We start from the raw sequence: 18,676 nt of genomic DNA, 5'->3' as shown, positions 1-18,676 counted from the left end.
TGCGAAGAGTTGACTCATTGGAAAAGACCCTGATGCTAGGAAAGATTAAAGGCGGGAGGAGAAGGGGATGACAGAGGATGAGATGGTTGGATGGCATCACTGGCTCAATGGACATGTGTTTGAGTAAACTCCGGGAGTTGGTGATGGACAGGGAGGCCTGGCGTGCTACGATTCATGGGGTCGCAAAGAGTCGGAGACGACTGAGCGACCGAACTGAACTGAACTGAATAGGTTATGCAAAATTTAAGCTTAAAAGATAATACCAATTTGTTTTCCAAAACTATTGCATCAACTTGCATATCCTCCAGAAATATATAAGAGCTTATGTTGATACAGTCCTAACATTTGGTCCTGTGAGATAAATTTCTATCAATTGAATGCCGCACAATGTGAATGCTCTCTTATGGTGTATGCTTTTAATTCTCATTTCCCAGGTTACTAATGAATTTTTACATCTCTTTGTATATTTATTAGTCATATATAATAAATAATCTTTATTTTATAAAGGTTATTTAACCTTTCAATTATAAAATTTTAGTACTAGTTTATATTAATGAATACTTGCTATATTTATATGCACAGTTGTTATGATATCTTATTCAGAGAAATATGCAATCATTAAAGTTAAATAAAGACCTATTTTAGTAGTACATAAAATGGTGAGTAAAATTCTAATATAAGAAATGAAGTCAGAATGGCAAATTTAAAGAATAGGAAATAATTTTATTTTGAGATTATTTTATGACTTTTTTTCATAACTTGATATTTATTTTTCTTTTGACAGAACGATTTCGAGACTTACTACTTCCACCATCTAGTCAAGACTCCGAGATTCTGCCCTTCATTCAATCTAGAAATTATCCCAAGTAAGTACAATAAGAGCCCCCTAGATAGTGTGAAGGGAATGGGTATAATGATGGGCAAGCTTTGGGAGGGCAAAAACAAAATGTTTCCTTTTTTAGGATTTCTGAAAAAGCATGAATAACCTAACCTAACTAACTAGGGCATTCTCCAGCACTGTAATGTCTCAGGGTCCTTACAGGTGGGTCAGAGATAAAAGCTTGCTGCCCATGTATCCCAGCTGCGGTTGGGAGCTGTTGCCAAGTGCACGCCACAAGGGATCTGCATCAGTGTCTGCTTGTGTTTGTTTTTGCTTGATGCTGTACCAACAGAGTCAGATAGTTTGGAATGATCCCTCATCTGGTTTCTCCATCAACAGAGTTAGATACTTTGTGGATAGTCCCTCATCAGTTTCCTGTTTTCTATCCATTAATGTAACGATTTATTTATATTTAATAAATGGTTTTTAAAATGAAACATGCTAGATATTATTTTTAAAATTTCTGCTTATTCTTTGGGGCTTCCCCGGTGGCTCAGACAGTAAAGCGTCTGCCTGTGATGCGGGAGACCCAGGTTTGATCCCTGGGTTGGGAAGAGCCCCTGGAGAAGGAAATGGCAACCCACTCCAGTATTCTGGCCTGGAAAATTCCATGGATGGAGGAGCCTGGTAGGCTACAGTCCATGAGGTCACAAAGAGTTGGACACGACTGAGCAACATCTTGGTAATTCTTTCTTAAATGGGTCAGACTTTTTCTTAATGTGCCTCATCTTCCCAGAGAATAAAGTACCAGGTTTTTGTTTTGTTTCCTCCCTAAAAGCTGATGTGTGCTGGCATCTTGATCCTTCCTGCGGAAGCTTGCAGTACCCTCTAATTTTTTAATAATCTGACTCTCTTTACTAGCTAGTATGCAACAGGCTAAGAATCAACGAACTATTATCTGAACTAAAAAAAAAAAAGGTCACCAAGTTAAAGAATTAGAGCTTGGTTTGCACATAATCAAACCTCATGATGATGCTAAGTGATTCATTCTTTGATCAGCTTGGCAGTTTATTCAAGAATTTGCTGAACTTCACCTTTAGGATAATTTTTCCCTGTTTACTTAGATATGATAATATTTACTTAATTCTGATCACAAAATAAATGTAGAATCTGAATTATTGTTTCATTGTTTCAGATATTAATTCAGGTTTAATCTCTGGGAATAATCTTCCAATCTCCTCCCAGTACACACGGGGATATACATGTGCCTGGATAAGCCTCGCATGGGCACACTGCTCTTCACGCGCATGTTGGCAGGAGCATGGAGGTGCCCCACCCCGCATGGGCACACTGCTCTTCACGTGCATGTTGGCAGGGGCATGGAGGTGCCCCACCTCGCATGGGCACACTGCTCTTCACGTGCATGTTGGCAGGGGCATGGAGGTGCCCACCTCACATGGGCACAGGGCTCTTCACATGCATGTTGGCAGAAGTATCAAGGTGCCCGCCTCACATGGGCACAGGGCTCTTCACGCACATGTTGGCAGGGGCATGGAGGTGCCTGCCTCGCATGGGCACACTGCTCTTCATGTGCATGTTGGCAGGGGCATGGAGGTGCCCGCCTCGCATGGGCACACTGCTCTTCACGTGCATGTTGGCAGGAGCATGGAGGTGCCCCACCTCGCATGGGCACAGGGCTTTTCACGTGCATGTTGGCAGGGGCATGGAGGTGCCCACCTCACATGGGCACACTGCTCTTCACGTGCATGTTGGCAGGGGCATGGAGGTGCCCCGCCTCACATGGGCACACTGCTCTTCACGGGCATGTTGGCAGAATCCTGGAGGTGCCCACCTCGCATGGGCACACTGCTCTTCACGGGCATGTTGGCAGGGGCATGGAGTTGCACTGCCCCGCATGGGCACACTGCTCTTCACGTGCATGTTGGCAGAATCCTGGAGGTGCCCCACCTCGCATGGGCACACAGTTCTTCACTTGCATGTTGGTAGGAGCATGGAGGTGCCCCGCCTCGCATGGGCACAGGGCTCTTCACGTGCATGTTGACAGGAGCAGGGAGGTGCCCGCCTCGCATGAGCACACAGTTCTTCACGTGCATGTTGGCAGGGAGCATGGAGGTGCCCGAAGTGGTCCATGCACATCCATCCCTATTTTTGCCCACAGCTACTATTTGCGAAGACCAATGATGCTTGTTTTGCTGCCTATTAGGCTTACTGTCTGCCTGATGCCATTGTATAAAGAGGGGCTCACAGCGATTTCTCAGCTGGTAGTCTGTCTGCAGCTGTTTCCCTAGGTGTCCTCAGCTACATCATTTTACATGTATCCCGCTTATTCTTAGATTACTTTTCTGACAGTGATGTCATCCATTCTACTGTTTAACAGACATCATGTGACAGTGCTTTCTCAGTGTCTAACCCTTGGAGTAGAGATTCTTTTTGATATCTGTAGATTAAAAGAATAAAAATCATCCATGGATGCCATACACACCATATTACGGCATTTAAGTGTGCAAACTCAAACATATTGCTTGACCTGCTGACTTGGTGGCCTGGGTGACCTGATCCTCTGTGCCTCAGTTCCACCTGTGGGAAAGGAGGAAGATAAACATACTTACCATTCAAGCATGGTACAAAGATCAAATGAAGTAGTGGAAAAATATTTTGAACTGAGCTTGATACATAGTAAATACTGCATTTTAGCTGTAGTTGTTTAAAATTGCATATAAAATTACCTAGATTTACATGCTTTCAAATACTGTAGGAAATAGATTGTTCATTTGTCTTGCAGGATAGCTTTGATGTCAAGATGCTTTCATCAACACAACCTTGTTAATATTTAGAGAAGTACAATTTGTTCAGGATTTCTGAATTACTGGTAGATGTTGACGCGAGGTACTGCTTCAGTTCAGTTCAATAGCTCAGTCGTGTCCAACTGTTTGCAACCCCATGGACTGCCGCAGGCCAAGCTTCCTGTCCATCACCAACTCCTGAGTCCTATTCAAACTCATGTCCATTGAGTTGGTGATGCCATCCAACCATCTCATCCTCTTTTGTTCCCTTCTCCTCCCGCCTTCAATCTTTCCCAGCATCAGGGTCTTTTCCAATGAGTCAGTTCTCTGCATCAGGTGGCCAAAGTATTAGAGTTTCAGCTTCAGCATCAGTCCTTCCAATGAATATTCAGGACTGATTTTCTTTAGGATGGACTGGTTGGATCTCTTTGCAGTCCAAGGGACTCTCAAGAGTCTTTTCAAACACCACAGTTCAAAAGCATCAGTTGTTCAGCACTCAGCTATTGTTATAGTCCAACCCTTACATCCGTACATGACTACTGGAAAAATCATAGCTTTGGCTAGATGACCTTTATCAGCAAAGTAATATCTCTGCTTTTTGATATGCTGTCTAGTTTGTCATAGCTTTTCTTCCAAGGAGCAAGCATCTTTTAGTTTCATGACTGCAGTCACCATGTGCAGTGATTTTGGAACCCAAAAAAATAAAGTCTGTCACTGTTTCCATTGTTTCCCCATCTATTTGCCATGAAGTGATGGGACCAGATGCCATGATCTTAGTTTTCTGAGTGTTGAATTTTAAGTCAACTTTTTCACTCTCCTCTTTCCCTTTCATCAAGAGGCTGTTTAGTTCTTCTTCGCTTTCTGCCATAAGGGTGGTGTCATCTGCATATCTGAGGTTGTTGCAGAAAGGGGGACCCCTTCCAGGGCCCGAAACTGGGCTCTTGTCTAACACTCGGAAATGAATTGTCCAAGGAGACACATGCTGACAAAGCAAGAGATTTTATTGGGAAAGGGCACCTGGGTGGAGAGCAGTAGGTAAGGGAACCCAGGAGAACTGCTCTGCCGCGTGGCTCTCAGTCTTGGGTTTTATGGTGATGGGATTCGTTTCCGGGTAGTCTTTGGCCAATCATTCTAATTCAGAGTCTTTCCTGGTGGAGCACGCATCGCTCAGCCAAGATGGATGCTAGCAAGAGGGATTCTGGGAAGTGGATAGACACGCGGTGTTTCCTTTTGACCTTTCCCGAACTCTTCCGGTTGGTGGTGGCTTATTACTTCCGTATTCCTTATCAGGATCTCCTGTCATAAAACAACTCATGCAAATGGTTACTATCGTGCCTGGCCAGGGTGGGCGGTTTCAATCAGTGTGCTTCCCCTAACAAGGTTACTGATATTTATCCTCGCAATCTTGATTCCTGCTTGTGCTTCATCTAGCCCAGCATACTGGCTGATGTACTCTGCATATAAGTTAAATAAGCAGAGTGACAATATACAGCCTTGACATACTCCTTTCCTGATTTGGAACCAGTCTGTTCCATATCCAGTTCTAACTGCTGCTTCTTGACCTGCATACAGGTTTCTCAAGAGGCAGGTCAGGTGGTTTGGTATTCCCATCTCTTTCAGAATTTTCCGCAGTTTGTTGTGATCTACACAGTCAAAGGCTTTGGAGTAGTTAATAAAGCAGAATTAGATATTTTTCTGGAATTCTCTTGCTTTTTCGATGATCCAGCAGATGTTGGCAACTTGATCTCTGGTTCCTCTGCCTTTTCTAAATCCAGCTAGAATATCTGGAAGTTCATGGTTCACATACTGTTGAAATCTGGCTTGGAGAATTTTGAGCATTACTTTGCTAGCGTGTAAGATGAGTGCAATTGTTTGGTAGTTTGAGCATTCTTTGGCATTGCCTTTGTTTGGGATTAGAATGAAAATTGACCTTTTCCAGTCCTGTGGTCACTGCTGATTCTTCTAGATTTGCTGGCATATTGAGTGCAGCACTTCTTCACAGCATCGTCTTTTAGGATTGGAAATAGCTCCACTGGAATTCCATCACCTCCACTAGCTTTGGGGAGTAGCCATCATAGTCACCAAAAGAGTCTGAAATGCAGTACTCGGATGCAGTCTCAAAAACGACAGAATGATCTTTGTTCATTTCCAGGGCAAACCATTCAGTATCACAGTGAAAGTCAAATTCGCTCACTCATGTCCAACTCTTTGCAACCCTGTGGACTATACATGGACTGTATCCCCCTGGAATACTCTAGGCCACAATGCTGTAGTGGTAGCCTTTCCCTTCTCCAGGGGATCTTCGCAACGCTATTACAATAATCCTAGCCTATGCCCCAACAGTAATGCTGAAGAAGCTGAAATTGAATGGTTCTAAGAAGACCTACAAGACTTTCTAGAATTAACACCCAAAAAAGATGTCCTTTTCATTATAGGGGACTGGAATGCCAAAGTAGGATGTCAAGCGATACCTGGAGTAACAAGCAAATTTGTCCTTGGAGTACAAAACGAAGCAGGTCAAAGGCTAACGGAGTTTTGCCAAGAGAACTCACTGGTCATAGCAAGCACTCTCTTCCAACAACACAAGAGAAGACTCTTCACCTGGACATCACCAGATGGTCAATACTGAAATCAGATTGATTATATTCTTTGCAGCCAAAGATGGAGAAGCTCTATACAGTCAGCAAAAACAAGACCGGGAGCTGACTGTGGCTCAGATCATGACTCCTTCTTGCCAAATTCAGACTTAAATTGAAGAAAAGTAGGGAAAAACCAGTGGACCATTCAGGTATAACCTAAATCAAACCCCGTACGATTATACAGTGGAAGTGACAAATAGATTCAAGGGATTAGATCTGATTAGACAGAGTGCCTGAAGAACTGTGAATGGAGGTTCGTGACACTGTACAGGGACACTGATCAAGACCATCCCCAAGAAAAAGAAATGCAAAACGGCAAAATGGTTGTCTGAGGAGGCCTTTCAAATAGCTGAGAAACAAAGAGAAGTGAAAGGCAAAGGAGAAAAGGAAAGATATACCGATTTGAATGCAAAGTTCCAAAGAATAGCAAGGAGAGATAAGAGAGCCTTCCTCAGGGATCAATGCAAAGAAATATAGGAAAACAATAGAATGGGGAAGACTAGAGATCTCTTCAAGAAAATTAGAGATACCAAGGGAACATTTCATGGAAAGATGGGCACAATAAAGGACAGAAATGGTATGGACCTAGGAGAAGCACAAGATATTAAGAAGAGGTGGCAAGAATACACAGAAGTACTATATGAAAAAGATCTTCATGACCCAGATAACCACAGTGGTGTGATTATTCACCTAGAGCCAGACATCCTGGAATGCGAACTCAAGTGGGCCTTAGGAAGCATCTCTACGAGCAAAATAGTGGAGATAATGGAATTCCAGTTGAGATACTGCTTAGGTGACCACTTAACACCTTTATGAGCTTCTGTTTTCCAAACTATCAATGAAAACATGCTAATTAAAGGTTTCTGCACCTGGAAATATTTATATAAAAAGTCTGTATTAAATACAATTCATTTATTTTAAGTTACAGAATATTAAGCATTTTCATCTTCCCATAGCTGATTTGATTTAATGTCTCTTTTGGCCGAATTCTAGCAGGTGCTGGAGGACACAGAAGGAATAATATAATTTAGTTTGTGCTGTCCTAGGGAGTGTAGAGATGGTCCAGAGAAGGGCATAGGAACAAAAGCTCCAGACATGTGAACAATACCCATGTAAAGAAGGTTGGGGTCTGGACTTCCCTGGTGGTTCTGTGGTTAAGAATTCACCTTCCAATGCAGAGAGTACAGGTTTGATCCCTGATTGGGGAACTAAGATCCTGCATGCCTCATGGCCAAAAACCAAACTGTAAAACAGAAGCAAAATTGTAAGAAATTTAATAAAGACTTTTTAAAAAGTAAAAAGAATGTTGGGGTAAAAGAAGAGAAAGTTGTGGTAAGAGCCAATTGGTAAATACAAATGGGCAGAGAATCTGTGTATGTCTAGGCCTAATTTAAACCAATTTTGCATTATTCATGGTTTTCAATACTGTGATTTGTTCTCTTATTTATACTCACTCTCAAATATACTCTCATTATTCATTATTGAGGATAACTAAAATCAAGGAATTTGTAATTTTCTGTCAAAGAAAAATTTCTCGAATGCTGAAGGTTTAATCAAACCATTAGTATTTCTTGCTTTTATTCACAGTGCAGTATACCTATTTACAGTATGATTTTTCTGATTCTTTTACTGACTCACTGAATATAGACTCCATTAGTGAGAGATACGTTTTAAGAGCTAAAATATGGTTAAGAAGTGACCTACTTGCCTTATATTATGTGGTCTCACAGAGAGATATTTATAGAGGATAATGTAGCTGACTACTTTGAGTGAGACTCACTTTGCATTGGTTAATATAGACTGATAAAGGGACTGTGTAGTTTGGATTGGGGGGATGGGTCTCTAGTGAGTATAGTGTCCCTGTAATTTAAACATCTTATCAAGAGACACCTAATGGATAATAAAACATGGAAAAGGGTGTCCTTTATTTAGGAGAAAAAAATCATGGAAGAACTAACCAGCTCTTGAAATGTGTGTGTACGTTTTCTAAGGAAAAGTCACTTAAAAAAAAAAATTACCTACGATGATGCTGGAGACCATTATTCTAAATTATAACAATGCTAATTAATCACATTCTTACATTCTTGAACTCGAATTTGACCCATTGCCAAAGCTAGACACATCCATTCTCTTCAGAATGTCAACGAAGACATTGCACCATGAAAATTCTCAGAGTAGGATAGATGTGTCAGACGTAGATGAGTGACAAGAAGGAAATGAATGCATACTTAATACAAAATAAATGTTGATTCATAGCTTAGAGGAAAGAAATGAAGATAGTGAAGCCTAAGTTTGGTTGCTCATTTCTTAGCTGGCATCATTGTTTAGGATCTAGGTTTATAATGTATTTAGAATAGAGGGTAGCTATAAATATTCTTATCCTTGCAAATACAGCTGGGCATGTAGATGGTTGAGGTCATTAGGCAGAATTTTACTCGTAAATGACCTGCAGCCATTTTAACAATTGGGCTAGCAAAACATATTTCAATGACTGAAAGTTTAATCATAATGTATATAAAAATATGGTGAAAAATAGGAATTAAATGTTGCATATCTCTATTTGGTTCTCATAAATATCAAATTCTCTGGAATGCTTAATGTCAGAAGTTCTTAGAGAGGGGAATATTATTTATGACAAAATTCAAAGCTCTTTTTGGCATGGTTTGCCACCAAAGGACAACTTTGATTATTTGGACAGTGAAAACAATCTCCTAACCCAATGTCATTTCCAATGGGCTGCTTATAAATGGCTTAAGATAGTGATATAGAGTAATACAACTAAACTGCAGAGCTTCAGATGACCTTTCTGGATGTCATCTATTCTCCAAGTTGCCTTCGTTTTTCTTCCCAAAGAAAGTTTTGAGTTCCTCTTCTTCCAAAGACCCTCTCTCCCTCTTTAGTAATTTTTGTTCAGTCTGCACTTCTGTAATATTTTTGTCACCTGAACTAAGTTATGCTCATTCATAATAAAAATAACAACATTTAATGCTTTCTACTTGCCAGGATTGTGTTATGAGCTTTATATGTCTTACTTCATTTAATCTTTACCATCCCCCTATGAGTTAAGTTGGGCTTCCCTGGTGGCTCAGAGGTTAAAGGGTCTGCCTGCAGTGTGGGAAACCTGGGTTCGATCCCTGGGTTGGGAAGATCCCCTGGAGAAGGAAATGGCAGCCCATTCCAGTATTCTTGCCTGGAGAATCCCATGGACAGAGGAGCCTGGTAGGTCCATGGGGTTGCAGAGTTGGACACGACTGAGCGACTTCACTCACTCACTCACTCATGAGTTAAGTAGGACCATTTCCCCAATTATACAGATTTTACAGTTTAAGGGACTAAAATTTATAGGGGTTAAGTGATTTACCCAATTTCACACAGCAAAGCTGGATCTCAAACCCAGGTCTGTCTGCCCCCCAAATTGGAACTAAATGTGTTATACTGCCTCTCATTTATTCAACAGTTCATGTCTCCATTCTTCAAATATTTATTGACAAATTACATGCATCAGAAGCACTCAGAATTACTGAAAATACAAAAGTGATTAAGATGTAGTAAATAGTTTTGAGGAACCTGGAGTCCAGTGGGAGAAAAGCAGAATCAGAGTTTAATGGAGAAATTAATGATAGCAATATGATAAGTCCTATAATGATAGAGAAGTACACCAAATTCAATGAGAGAAGAGAAGATAAAGTACTTTCCTGTCTAGATAATTCGTGTAAAGTTTAATTTTCCCTTTGAGTGAAATCTCGACAAGGGTTATGGAATCAGATGAAGAGGCTTTTTGGCTTGAACAAAGAGCATAACAGCATATGGAACCATGAAAGTGGGTGGTTCATTGAGAGATGATGTTTCATATTCAGTCGGGAGGTGATAAAGGATCCTTTGTTCATAATATCCATAATATTAAAGGATTATTGTCTTTCATTTTCTCATCCTTAGTTTTTTCTTTTATATAGTAGATGATATTCCAACCTGGCTGGCAGGAGATCTAAAAAAAATGGATATTCTAGCTAGAGTGTAGAATGCAGCAATAAGGATTCTTAATTCTTGAGTATTTTCAAATCCAGGTGAGCACATTGTTGGACTTAAACTATCCATAAATAGTAGATCCCAGCCCCTGGGCTGGGATTCATAAGTAAAAACGCTGCCGTCAAGACTGCAAAATCACGTGGACCTCAAAAAAAAAAAAAAAAAAAAAAAAAATTCTACAAGAAGTGAGGCACTGCTGCAGTTGTAAAGATTCCACTCACATTTGATAAGTCAAGGAACGCTATTCATGCAAGACCAACGGACAAGGAATAAGGACGCCTCAGTGCTGAGTGAGAGGAACTCATTCTTGACTCCAGTCAGAACCGGTTCAAGGACGGAGCCAAGATGCGCTGTCGCTGGGAGGTCAGGCAGCTGAAATCTTAGAGCAGGCTGAGGCAGTAAACACCTTCTGGGAGATGAAGTACCCTGGAGTCCCCTTCTCGCGCCTGTGAGAGTTCTTTGCTTTCTTTGCCCGGCCTCGTTCTGCGTTCTCGGCCGTCAGACGTCTCCTCGGGCTTCAGTTGTTTGCAGGTTTTGTCTCTTTCTCATGATCTGCGCGTCTGTCTGTCTGTGGCTGTGCTGGGCCTTCGTCGCTGCCCTGGCTCTTCTCCGGGTGTAGGAGCGGGTTTGCGCTCTAGGTGCGGTGCGCTGGCTGCTCCCGGGGACGCCGTCTAGTGCCAAGCAGGGGCCCTGGAGCCCCGGAGTGCCGGGGCGCTGGCCCAGGGCCTAGTTGCTTCACAGCGTATGGAATCTTCCGGACCAGGGGGCAAACCCTTGTCTGCTGCATCTCCTGCATTGGCAGGCGGATTCTTTACCTGGGAAGCCCTGTTTGTGTTTTACGCAGAAATTGTCTATCAGCTGAGAGAGAAGGTGGCCTGAAGTTCTTCCTTTGTGAAAAATCTTAGAATCCTATCTTAATAGCCTTGGATAGAAACAGCCTGCCTTTTGCAAACGGTGAAAGTATCAGCTGCCCAGTCGTCTCCCACTAATTGCGACTCCAAGGACTGGTAGCCCGCCAGCTCCTCTATCCATGGGATCCTCCAGGCAAGAATATTGCAGTGGGCTGCCATTCCCTTCTCCAGAGGATCTTCCCGACCCAGGAATCGAACCTGGGTCTCCTGCAGTGCAGGCAGATTCTTCACCATCTGAGCCAACACCCCTTTTTGCATAAGGTGATGTATATGTAGCTTCTCAATGGTATTGACAGAGTTATCAGAGTTAAACCATGATTTTAGGACCACTTTGTGACCTATTTGTTGGTCAGTCTCCGAGCTGTGTCCGAACTCTTTGTGACTCCGTGGACTGCGGCACGCCAGCATTCCCTGTCCCAAACTGGAGTTTGCTCAAATTCATGTCTGTTGAGTCAGTGATGCTATCCAACCATCTCATCCTCTGCTGCCCACTTCTCCTTTTTTCCTTGCGAACCTACAGTGTAAATGAAGAGTTTAAAAGCAGTTAAAAATTAATCAATTCTTAATGTTTATGGTCATATAATTTTGATAATATGCTTGTTTTATGGGAATTTCTTGCCAAAGAATTTTTCTCCTTGGAGCCGTTAAAGTAATTAATTTTTCTGTTTGGAAAACCTTGCTTGTATAGTTCAGAACTCCAAGAAACAGATATCAATCAAAGCAGTTTTTCAAAAAATGTTGCCTTTATTTATGCATGAGATTGCATTAGTATTCATCACTCATTAATTACAGAGATTTCTTAGCCCTCTACTGGTGAAATTTCCTTCCTTAAGGTGTTCCTAATGTCTAAACAATGTGGGCCACCACCCACCACCTCCTACCAAGCCTTCACTTAAATGTTAAGGGTCTGCCCAGGTCACCATATTTAAAATTCCCACTTGCACAAGCTCACTCTGTACCCTTCTCACCTGCTTTACTAGCACCATCAATGTAACCTGGGCAATTGTTAGAAATACAGGTTCTCAGATTTCACCCCAGACTTATTGACCCAGGAAATCTGGTCATGAAGTCCAGCACTCTGTTTTAGCAAGCCCTTCAAAAATTTCTGATGCAAACTAATATTTGAGGACCATTAGAGAAAGATAGATGACCCAGAGGGGTGGGATGGGGAGGAAGGTGGGAAGGGGGTTCAGGATGGGGAACACATGTACACCCTTGGCAGATTCAAGTCAGTGTGTGGCAAAACCAGTACAGTGTTGTAAAATAAATTAATTAATTTTGAAAAGAGAGAAAGATTTCAAGGACTTTCTCAATTTTTTTTAACTCCCCCCCACTTCTTGTTGTTTTTATGGATATGATTACTTCCTGGGAATGTATGCTCTAAAACGACACCTGTCCTCTTCAGGGAAACAGATAGTTCATCATTTCCCCAGAAAAAAAAACTGTCATATGAGGGATGGCTCCAAACTCTTCCATCCTGCAAAGCAGGATTTTCCAGGAGTTCCTTGACACAATGTGCCCTTTTCATATTTTGTTTTGCCTGTACAGTCTCTGGGTCAGGAAGATCCTCTGGAGAAGGGAACAGCAACCCACTCCAGTATTCTTGCCTGGAGAATTCCATGGACTGAGGAGCCTGGTGGGCCACAGTCCAGGGGGTCACAAAGAATCAAACACGACCAAGCGACTAACACTTTATGTCTTATCCCTAATCAAAATAATTTAAAATTCATTGTAATCATTAATATGCAATCATTAAGAAGAGGAGCTTTGGAGTCAGTCTTATCAGAAATTGAATAATTATCTTTCTTCCTTTTTTTTTTTTAAAAATGTTATTAAGAAAAATGTTGATAGATAATTTTTTAAGTTTCTAATTAAAACTTTTTATTCTGTATTAGAGTGTAGCAGATTAACAGTGCTGTGAGAGTTTCAGGTGGCCAACAAAGGGACGCAGCTGTACATCTACAAACTCCCCTCCCGTCCAGGCTGCCACACAACATCAAGTTATGTGAACATAACTCTCATAACTCTATGAGAACATAGAGTTCTCAGTGCTACACAGTATGTCCTTGTAGGTTATTTATTTTAAATATGGCAGTGTGTACATGTCCATCCCAAACTCCCTAATTATCCCTTAGCCTCGGCAACCACATGTTCATTCTCTAAGTCTTGATTCTGTTTCCATTTCTTAAATAAGTTCATTTGTATCATTTCTTTTTTAGATTCCACATATAAGGGGTATCATATGATATTTCTCTTTCTCTGTCTGACGTATTTCACTCAGTAGGACAATTTCTAGGTTCATTCATCTTGCTGCGAATGGTGTTATTTAGTTTCTATTTAATGGCTGAATAGTATTCCATTTTATATAGTACCACATATTCTTTATCCATTCTGCTGTTGATGGACATTTATGTTGCTTCCATGTCCTGGCTATTGTGAAGAGTGAGTGAACACTGGGGGCATGTATTCTTTCAGATTATGTCTTTTTCCAGATATGTGCTCAAGAGTGAGATTGAGTGACAATCTTTCTTTTTAATAGATATGTGGCTTAGAGGAAATTGCTCAAGATTTTTGAGTTTTGGTTCCCTCTGTAGTCAGAGAAGGCAATGGCACCCCACTCCAGTACTCTTGCCTGGAAAATCCCATGGACGGAGGAGCCTGGTGGGCTGCGGTCCATGGGGTCACTGAGAGTTGGACACGACTGAGCGACTTCACTTTCACTTTTCACTTTCATGCATTGGAGAAGGAAATGGCAACCCACTCCAGTGTTCTTGCCTGGAGAATCCCAGGGATGGGGGAGCCTGGTGGGCTGCCGTCTATGGGGTCTCACAAAGTCGGACACGACTGAAGCGACTTAGCAGTAGCAGTCCCTCTCTAGTAAGAGGGAGATTATACCTTACTGTGAAAGTTGTGATGTGGATTAGGAGTGAAGGTATATATAGAACATTTAGATAGTCCCTGAATTAAAGTAAGGGCTTCCCTCATAGCTCAGTTGGTAAAGAATCTGCCTGCACTGCAGGAGACCCTGGTTCAATTCCTGGGTCAGGAAGATCTGCTAGAGAAGGGATAGGCTACCCACACCAGTATTCCTGGGCTTCCCTTGTGGCTCAGCTGGTAAAGAATCCACCTGCAATGTGGGAGACTTGGATTCAAGCCCTGGATTGGGAAGATCCCCTGGAGAAGAGACAGGCTACCCACTCCGGTATTCTGGCCTGGAAAATTCCAAATAAATGTTCAATGTGGAGTATCTATTATTATAATACTGTATTTTAGGTTTCAAGAGGTAAGGGTCTCAGATAGTTTTTGACTTTTTCTAAATTAGAATAACTTGTAAAGTAAAACCTAATCAGATGAAGATAAAAAGGAAAATTATTTTCCAAAATGTACATCTGCATCAGCATTAAATGGATATAAATTATAGATTTTTATTATCAATGATAATACCTAATATTTATCACATGCTTACTATGTCCAGGCACCATGTTAAAACTTTTGTCAAGTACATTTACATTCAGCTACGTAAAACAAAAATATAGCTAAAATGATGGGGGCTTATTTTTCTCATGTGACAAGAAGTGCCAAGATAACTGGTGGCTTAGGGAAATCCCTTGCAGTCCAGTGGTTTGGACTCTGCATTCTCCTGCTGAGGGCCCAGTTTCAGTCCCTGGTTGGAGAACTAAAATCCCACAAGCTGGGTGGTGAGGCCAGAAAAGAAACAAAAAAATTGAGGAAAAAAGATAAGTGATGGTTTATATTGATTCAGAGTCAGTATATTACATCTCAAGTGTCTACAACTCCTGTCCCCTTTTCTTCTCTTGATTGTAAGATGCTTCATTCAGTGTCCACCATCATATTCTCTTTCCAGACAGAGAAAGAAAAGCATGAAAGATACAGGCAAGTTGAGTCAGCGTCCTCCTTTCCAAGGAACTTCTCAGGACCCCAGCCTCAAACATCTTATATCTTATTAGCCTAAAGTGGGTCTTATGTCTTTTAAGAAAAGGTGGGAAATATTAATATAGTCATTTTTGTCTTAAGTGGATACATTACGGTAACACCACCACCAATTGGGAATGAGGACGGGAAAATGGATAAAGGGCAGACAAGCAGTGGTCTTTACCTTACCTCAGTTACCCCATTTAAGCCTTATAATGACCAGTGAGGCGTGTATTATTCATATCGCCTTCTATTTACAGAGAGTGTAACTGAGGTACCAAGTGACAGGTGACTTGCTGAAGGTTGCAGCTGCTAGCTGGTGTAGCTATAATTTAAACTTGATTTAGAGCCTACATTCTAATTTACTATATTTCTATATATTAAACAAGTTTTATTCACTTCCTTAAGTTTTTTTTTTTTAATAAGTCTTTTAAGCTGCATTTTCCCTCCTACTCAGATTTTAAAAGACTAATTTTTGCTGTTGAAATCTCTGTACTGAAAGAAATTGCTGTGAAAGTTTTGAGAACCGAGAATTTTACTCCGTGGTGAGCATTCTCCCTTCTAGTGAATGAGGTCACAAGTGTATTAAGTCTCTAAGGTTAAAGGCAAATGAAGATGTGGAGCATATTTTGTTTGCTCAGTACTTCTTTCAACCAAAAATTTTTGGTACCTATTGTATGCCAGCAACTGGAGATAGCAACTCAGCTAAGCTGTTTTAGCACAACATCCTGGTTTTCCTGGGTTTTTGAGTTAGTGGTAAAGCCCAAGGAGAAAACATGGTGATTCCTAGACAATAAGGCTAGCTGTACTTATAAAAATATGTTTTATTTTGTGGTGTTTTGTTGTTTTCAAAGCACTTTCATGTCCAGTACTTTGTTATACCTATTTATACTACTTATATTGGGTAAGCCAAAATTTTGTTCAGGTTTTTCTACAACAGCTTTTGGAAAACCCCAAACATTTTTGCCAACCCAATAAAATTTTCTTCGTGTTTGAAGATAGCTTCTAATCAATCAAAGAGTAAGCGTAGAAGATAGAATGATAGAAACATATAGTACAGTGATTATTTTTTTCTGTCTGAAAAATGTTGCAGCTGGTAAATTGTGTCCCACACTGAAATTCAACATTTTGGGATTCTGTATTTCAGAATCATCTAAGGAAGAGAAAAATGATGGCAGAGGAAATGAGCCAAACATTAAAGTCCATATACTCACAAAATATGATGATTTTACACTTAATTCCCAAAAGCTGTCTAACTTTATAGGCTGAGATTTTATTGATGGTATTTCTGAATTCTTTCTTGGATTTTATTTTTAAATATAGTTCTATGTTCATTGTTTTGATTTGGTTTTGTTTCAGAATCTACAGTGATATATATGTAACATTACTTGCCTGTCTTCCTTTTCACCCACATTTTTTTCTGTTGGTATTTAGTGCTCATTTTTCTACAACAGTTATTCTCTGCTCCTGGTAATGCTAATGTGAATTATGTTGGATTTTATTGGCATTCTTTATTAACCATTCTATTTTGGGGAAGATTCACATTCAGATAGCAGACATTACTCTCCAGATCTTGAAAGAACTAGTTCATCACTTTCTACAAAGTCTCAAAGAAGATTCACAGAATACAAAAGAAAAATAGATGGAAAATCCCACTTTATTATCAACATTAACAGAGTTCTCTGGAAAGATGGAGTGTCTGTGCTTTGTCAGTCTCTTGTGACCCATGAACTGTGGCCTGCCAGGCTCCTCTGTCTATGGAGTTCTCCAGGCAAGAATACTGGAGTGGGTAGCCCTTCTCTTCCCAACCCGGGGATCAAACCCGAGTCTTCTGCATTGTGGGCAGATTCTTTATCATCTGAGCCACCGGGGAAGCACAAGAGCAATGCATCTCAGACATTGATGTGGTTACAGACCACCCAGGAGCCCTCATAAAACACGGATTCTGATTCAGTAAGTCTGAAGTTGGATCTGAGTCTCTTTCTACCAAGTTCTCATGTAGAATTGATACTTTGGGCCCAAGAACCACACTTTTAATGGAAACATACCACATATTAGTCCAAGGCTAATGAAGGGCTTTTCATTCCTTTCAAGATCAAGTTTTATCATAGCTGTGACCAGGGAAGAGGGAAGTGCTCTGCTTACTGAACAGAAAAGAAGAGAAGAGAATAAAGAAGTCTCTCTCCTCATGGTCACCGTCTTTGATAGCAAAGGAAAATGCGAAAGCCCGCTCCACCCAGCTGAGTTATCAGTGATTACTAACACCATATCTGCAATGTTTTTTTTTCCTTAAAGTCTGTTTCATCTGAACTAAATGTTAACTACAAATCTTTTGCTTTTGAATACATTTCCCTCTTATGTCTTTATTCTTTAATTTTCAACTTTTTGAACCCTTATGTTTTAGGTGAACCTCTTGAAAGACCCTATTTTATTAATTTATTATAAAATTATTATAAATTATTAATTAATAATAAAATTGCACTATTTTATTGTCTTATTCTAGACTGACAGTAGTTTACTGAACTTGAGATTTACTTTGAATTACATTTTATAGCATTATTTTATACTGATTATTTGTCCCGTATTTTCTGTTCCACTCTCTCTCTCTCGTTTTTTTTTTTTTTTTGGCTGTGAACATATATAATAATGATAGAAACTATGGTCTACTTCTTACCTGGATTGAGCTTTCTGCACTAATAGAAAAGAAATGGCAAAGCAAAATACCGTACAAATAAATTTGAGGTTTAAAAGTTATTCAAACTAAAATTAGCCAGCAACTAAGATAAAGACCTGCTGTACACCTTGCTTTCAGCAGAAACATAAAGTTGCCATATGGAAGAAAGAGGAGAGCTAGGAAAAGGATGGGATGATTTGTTTGAAAAAAAGAAATTGCAAAATATTTGAGCCTAAAGGCATGTAAGTGGACAGACAAGTAAAAAGATTCGATATCATCTTAATAAATAACAGTTCATATTAAATATAAATTTTAAAATAGCACTCTTTGTTGGAAAGGCTGATGTAGTATTCAAGTCTAAAGATCTAAATTCAATCATAAAGTGTTGATTTTAACTGAATGTCTTCTTTCCAAAAGCTTTCAAAAGTGATTTTATTTTAATATGGCTTGCAGCTGGGTTTAAATATACATTGGACTGGGGTGTGAAATTTGGTTAGGTGCTTTACTTGAAAATTCACTAGGAACTGTCGGCTTATGATTCATGCTTCCGGGTAACTGCCTAGTGTGTGGACAGTTTGAAGAGTTTGGTAGCTTTTATTTTATATTATTGAAACTAATTTCCTCATATTAATAAACATTTCAAGTCACATATTAGCAGATCAAGGCTACATTAGCCAGCACAAAAAACAAAGGGCAAAAAAATATTCTCCTTTACTTTCTACAAGAACTAAGTCTATCAGTGGGGATCCAGCTATATGTCTGTGTCTATGCATGCATGCTAAGTCACTTCAGGCCTGTCCGACACTTTGTTACCCCATGGACTGTAGCCTGCCAGACTCCTCTGTTCATGGCATTCTCCAGGCAAGAAT

The 18,676-nt window shown here is 40.4% G+C and overlaps 1 protein-coding gene across 3 annotated transcripts in view; it reads left to right on the top strand.

Annotated features, from left to right (window-relative positions):
* Window positions 1–18,676, top strand: part of NOX4 (NADPH oxidase 4) — a 177,753-nt gene that overhangs the window by 121,495 nt on the left and 37,582 nt on the right. For all 3 annotated transcript variants that reach the window (XM_061120442.1, XM_061120435.1, XM_061120427.1), the window contains exon 13: window positions 785–866. In XM_061120442.1, coding sequence (XP_060976425.1) covers window positions 785–866 — 82 coding nt within the window. The remainder of the gene's footprint in view (window positions 1–784; window positions 867–18,676) is intronic.

Source organism: Dama dama, chromosome 2, assembly GCF_033118175.1.
Source record: "Dama dama isolate Ldn47 chromosome 2, ASM3311817v1, whole genome shotgun sequence".
Classification (NCBI taxonomy): Eukaryota; Metazoa; Chordata; class Mammalia; order Artiodactyla; family Cervidae; genus Dama; species Dama dama.
The sequence above is the reverse complement of the archived record's forward strand: the minus strand, read 5'-3'. Positions and strand labels throughout refer to the sequence as shown.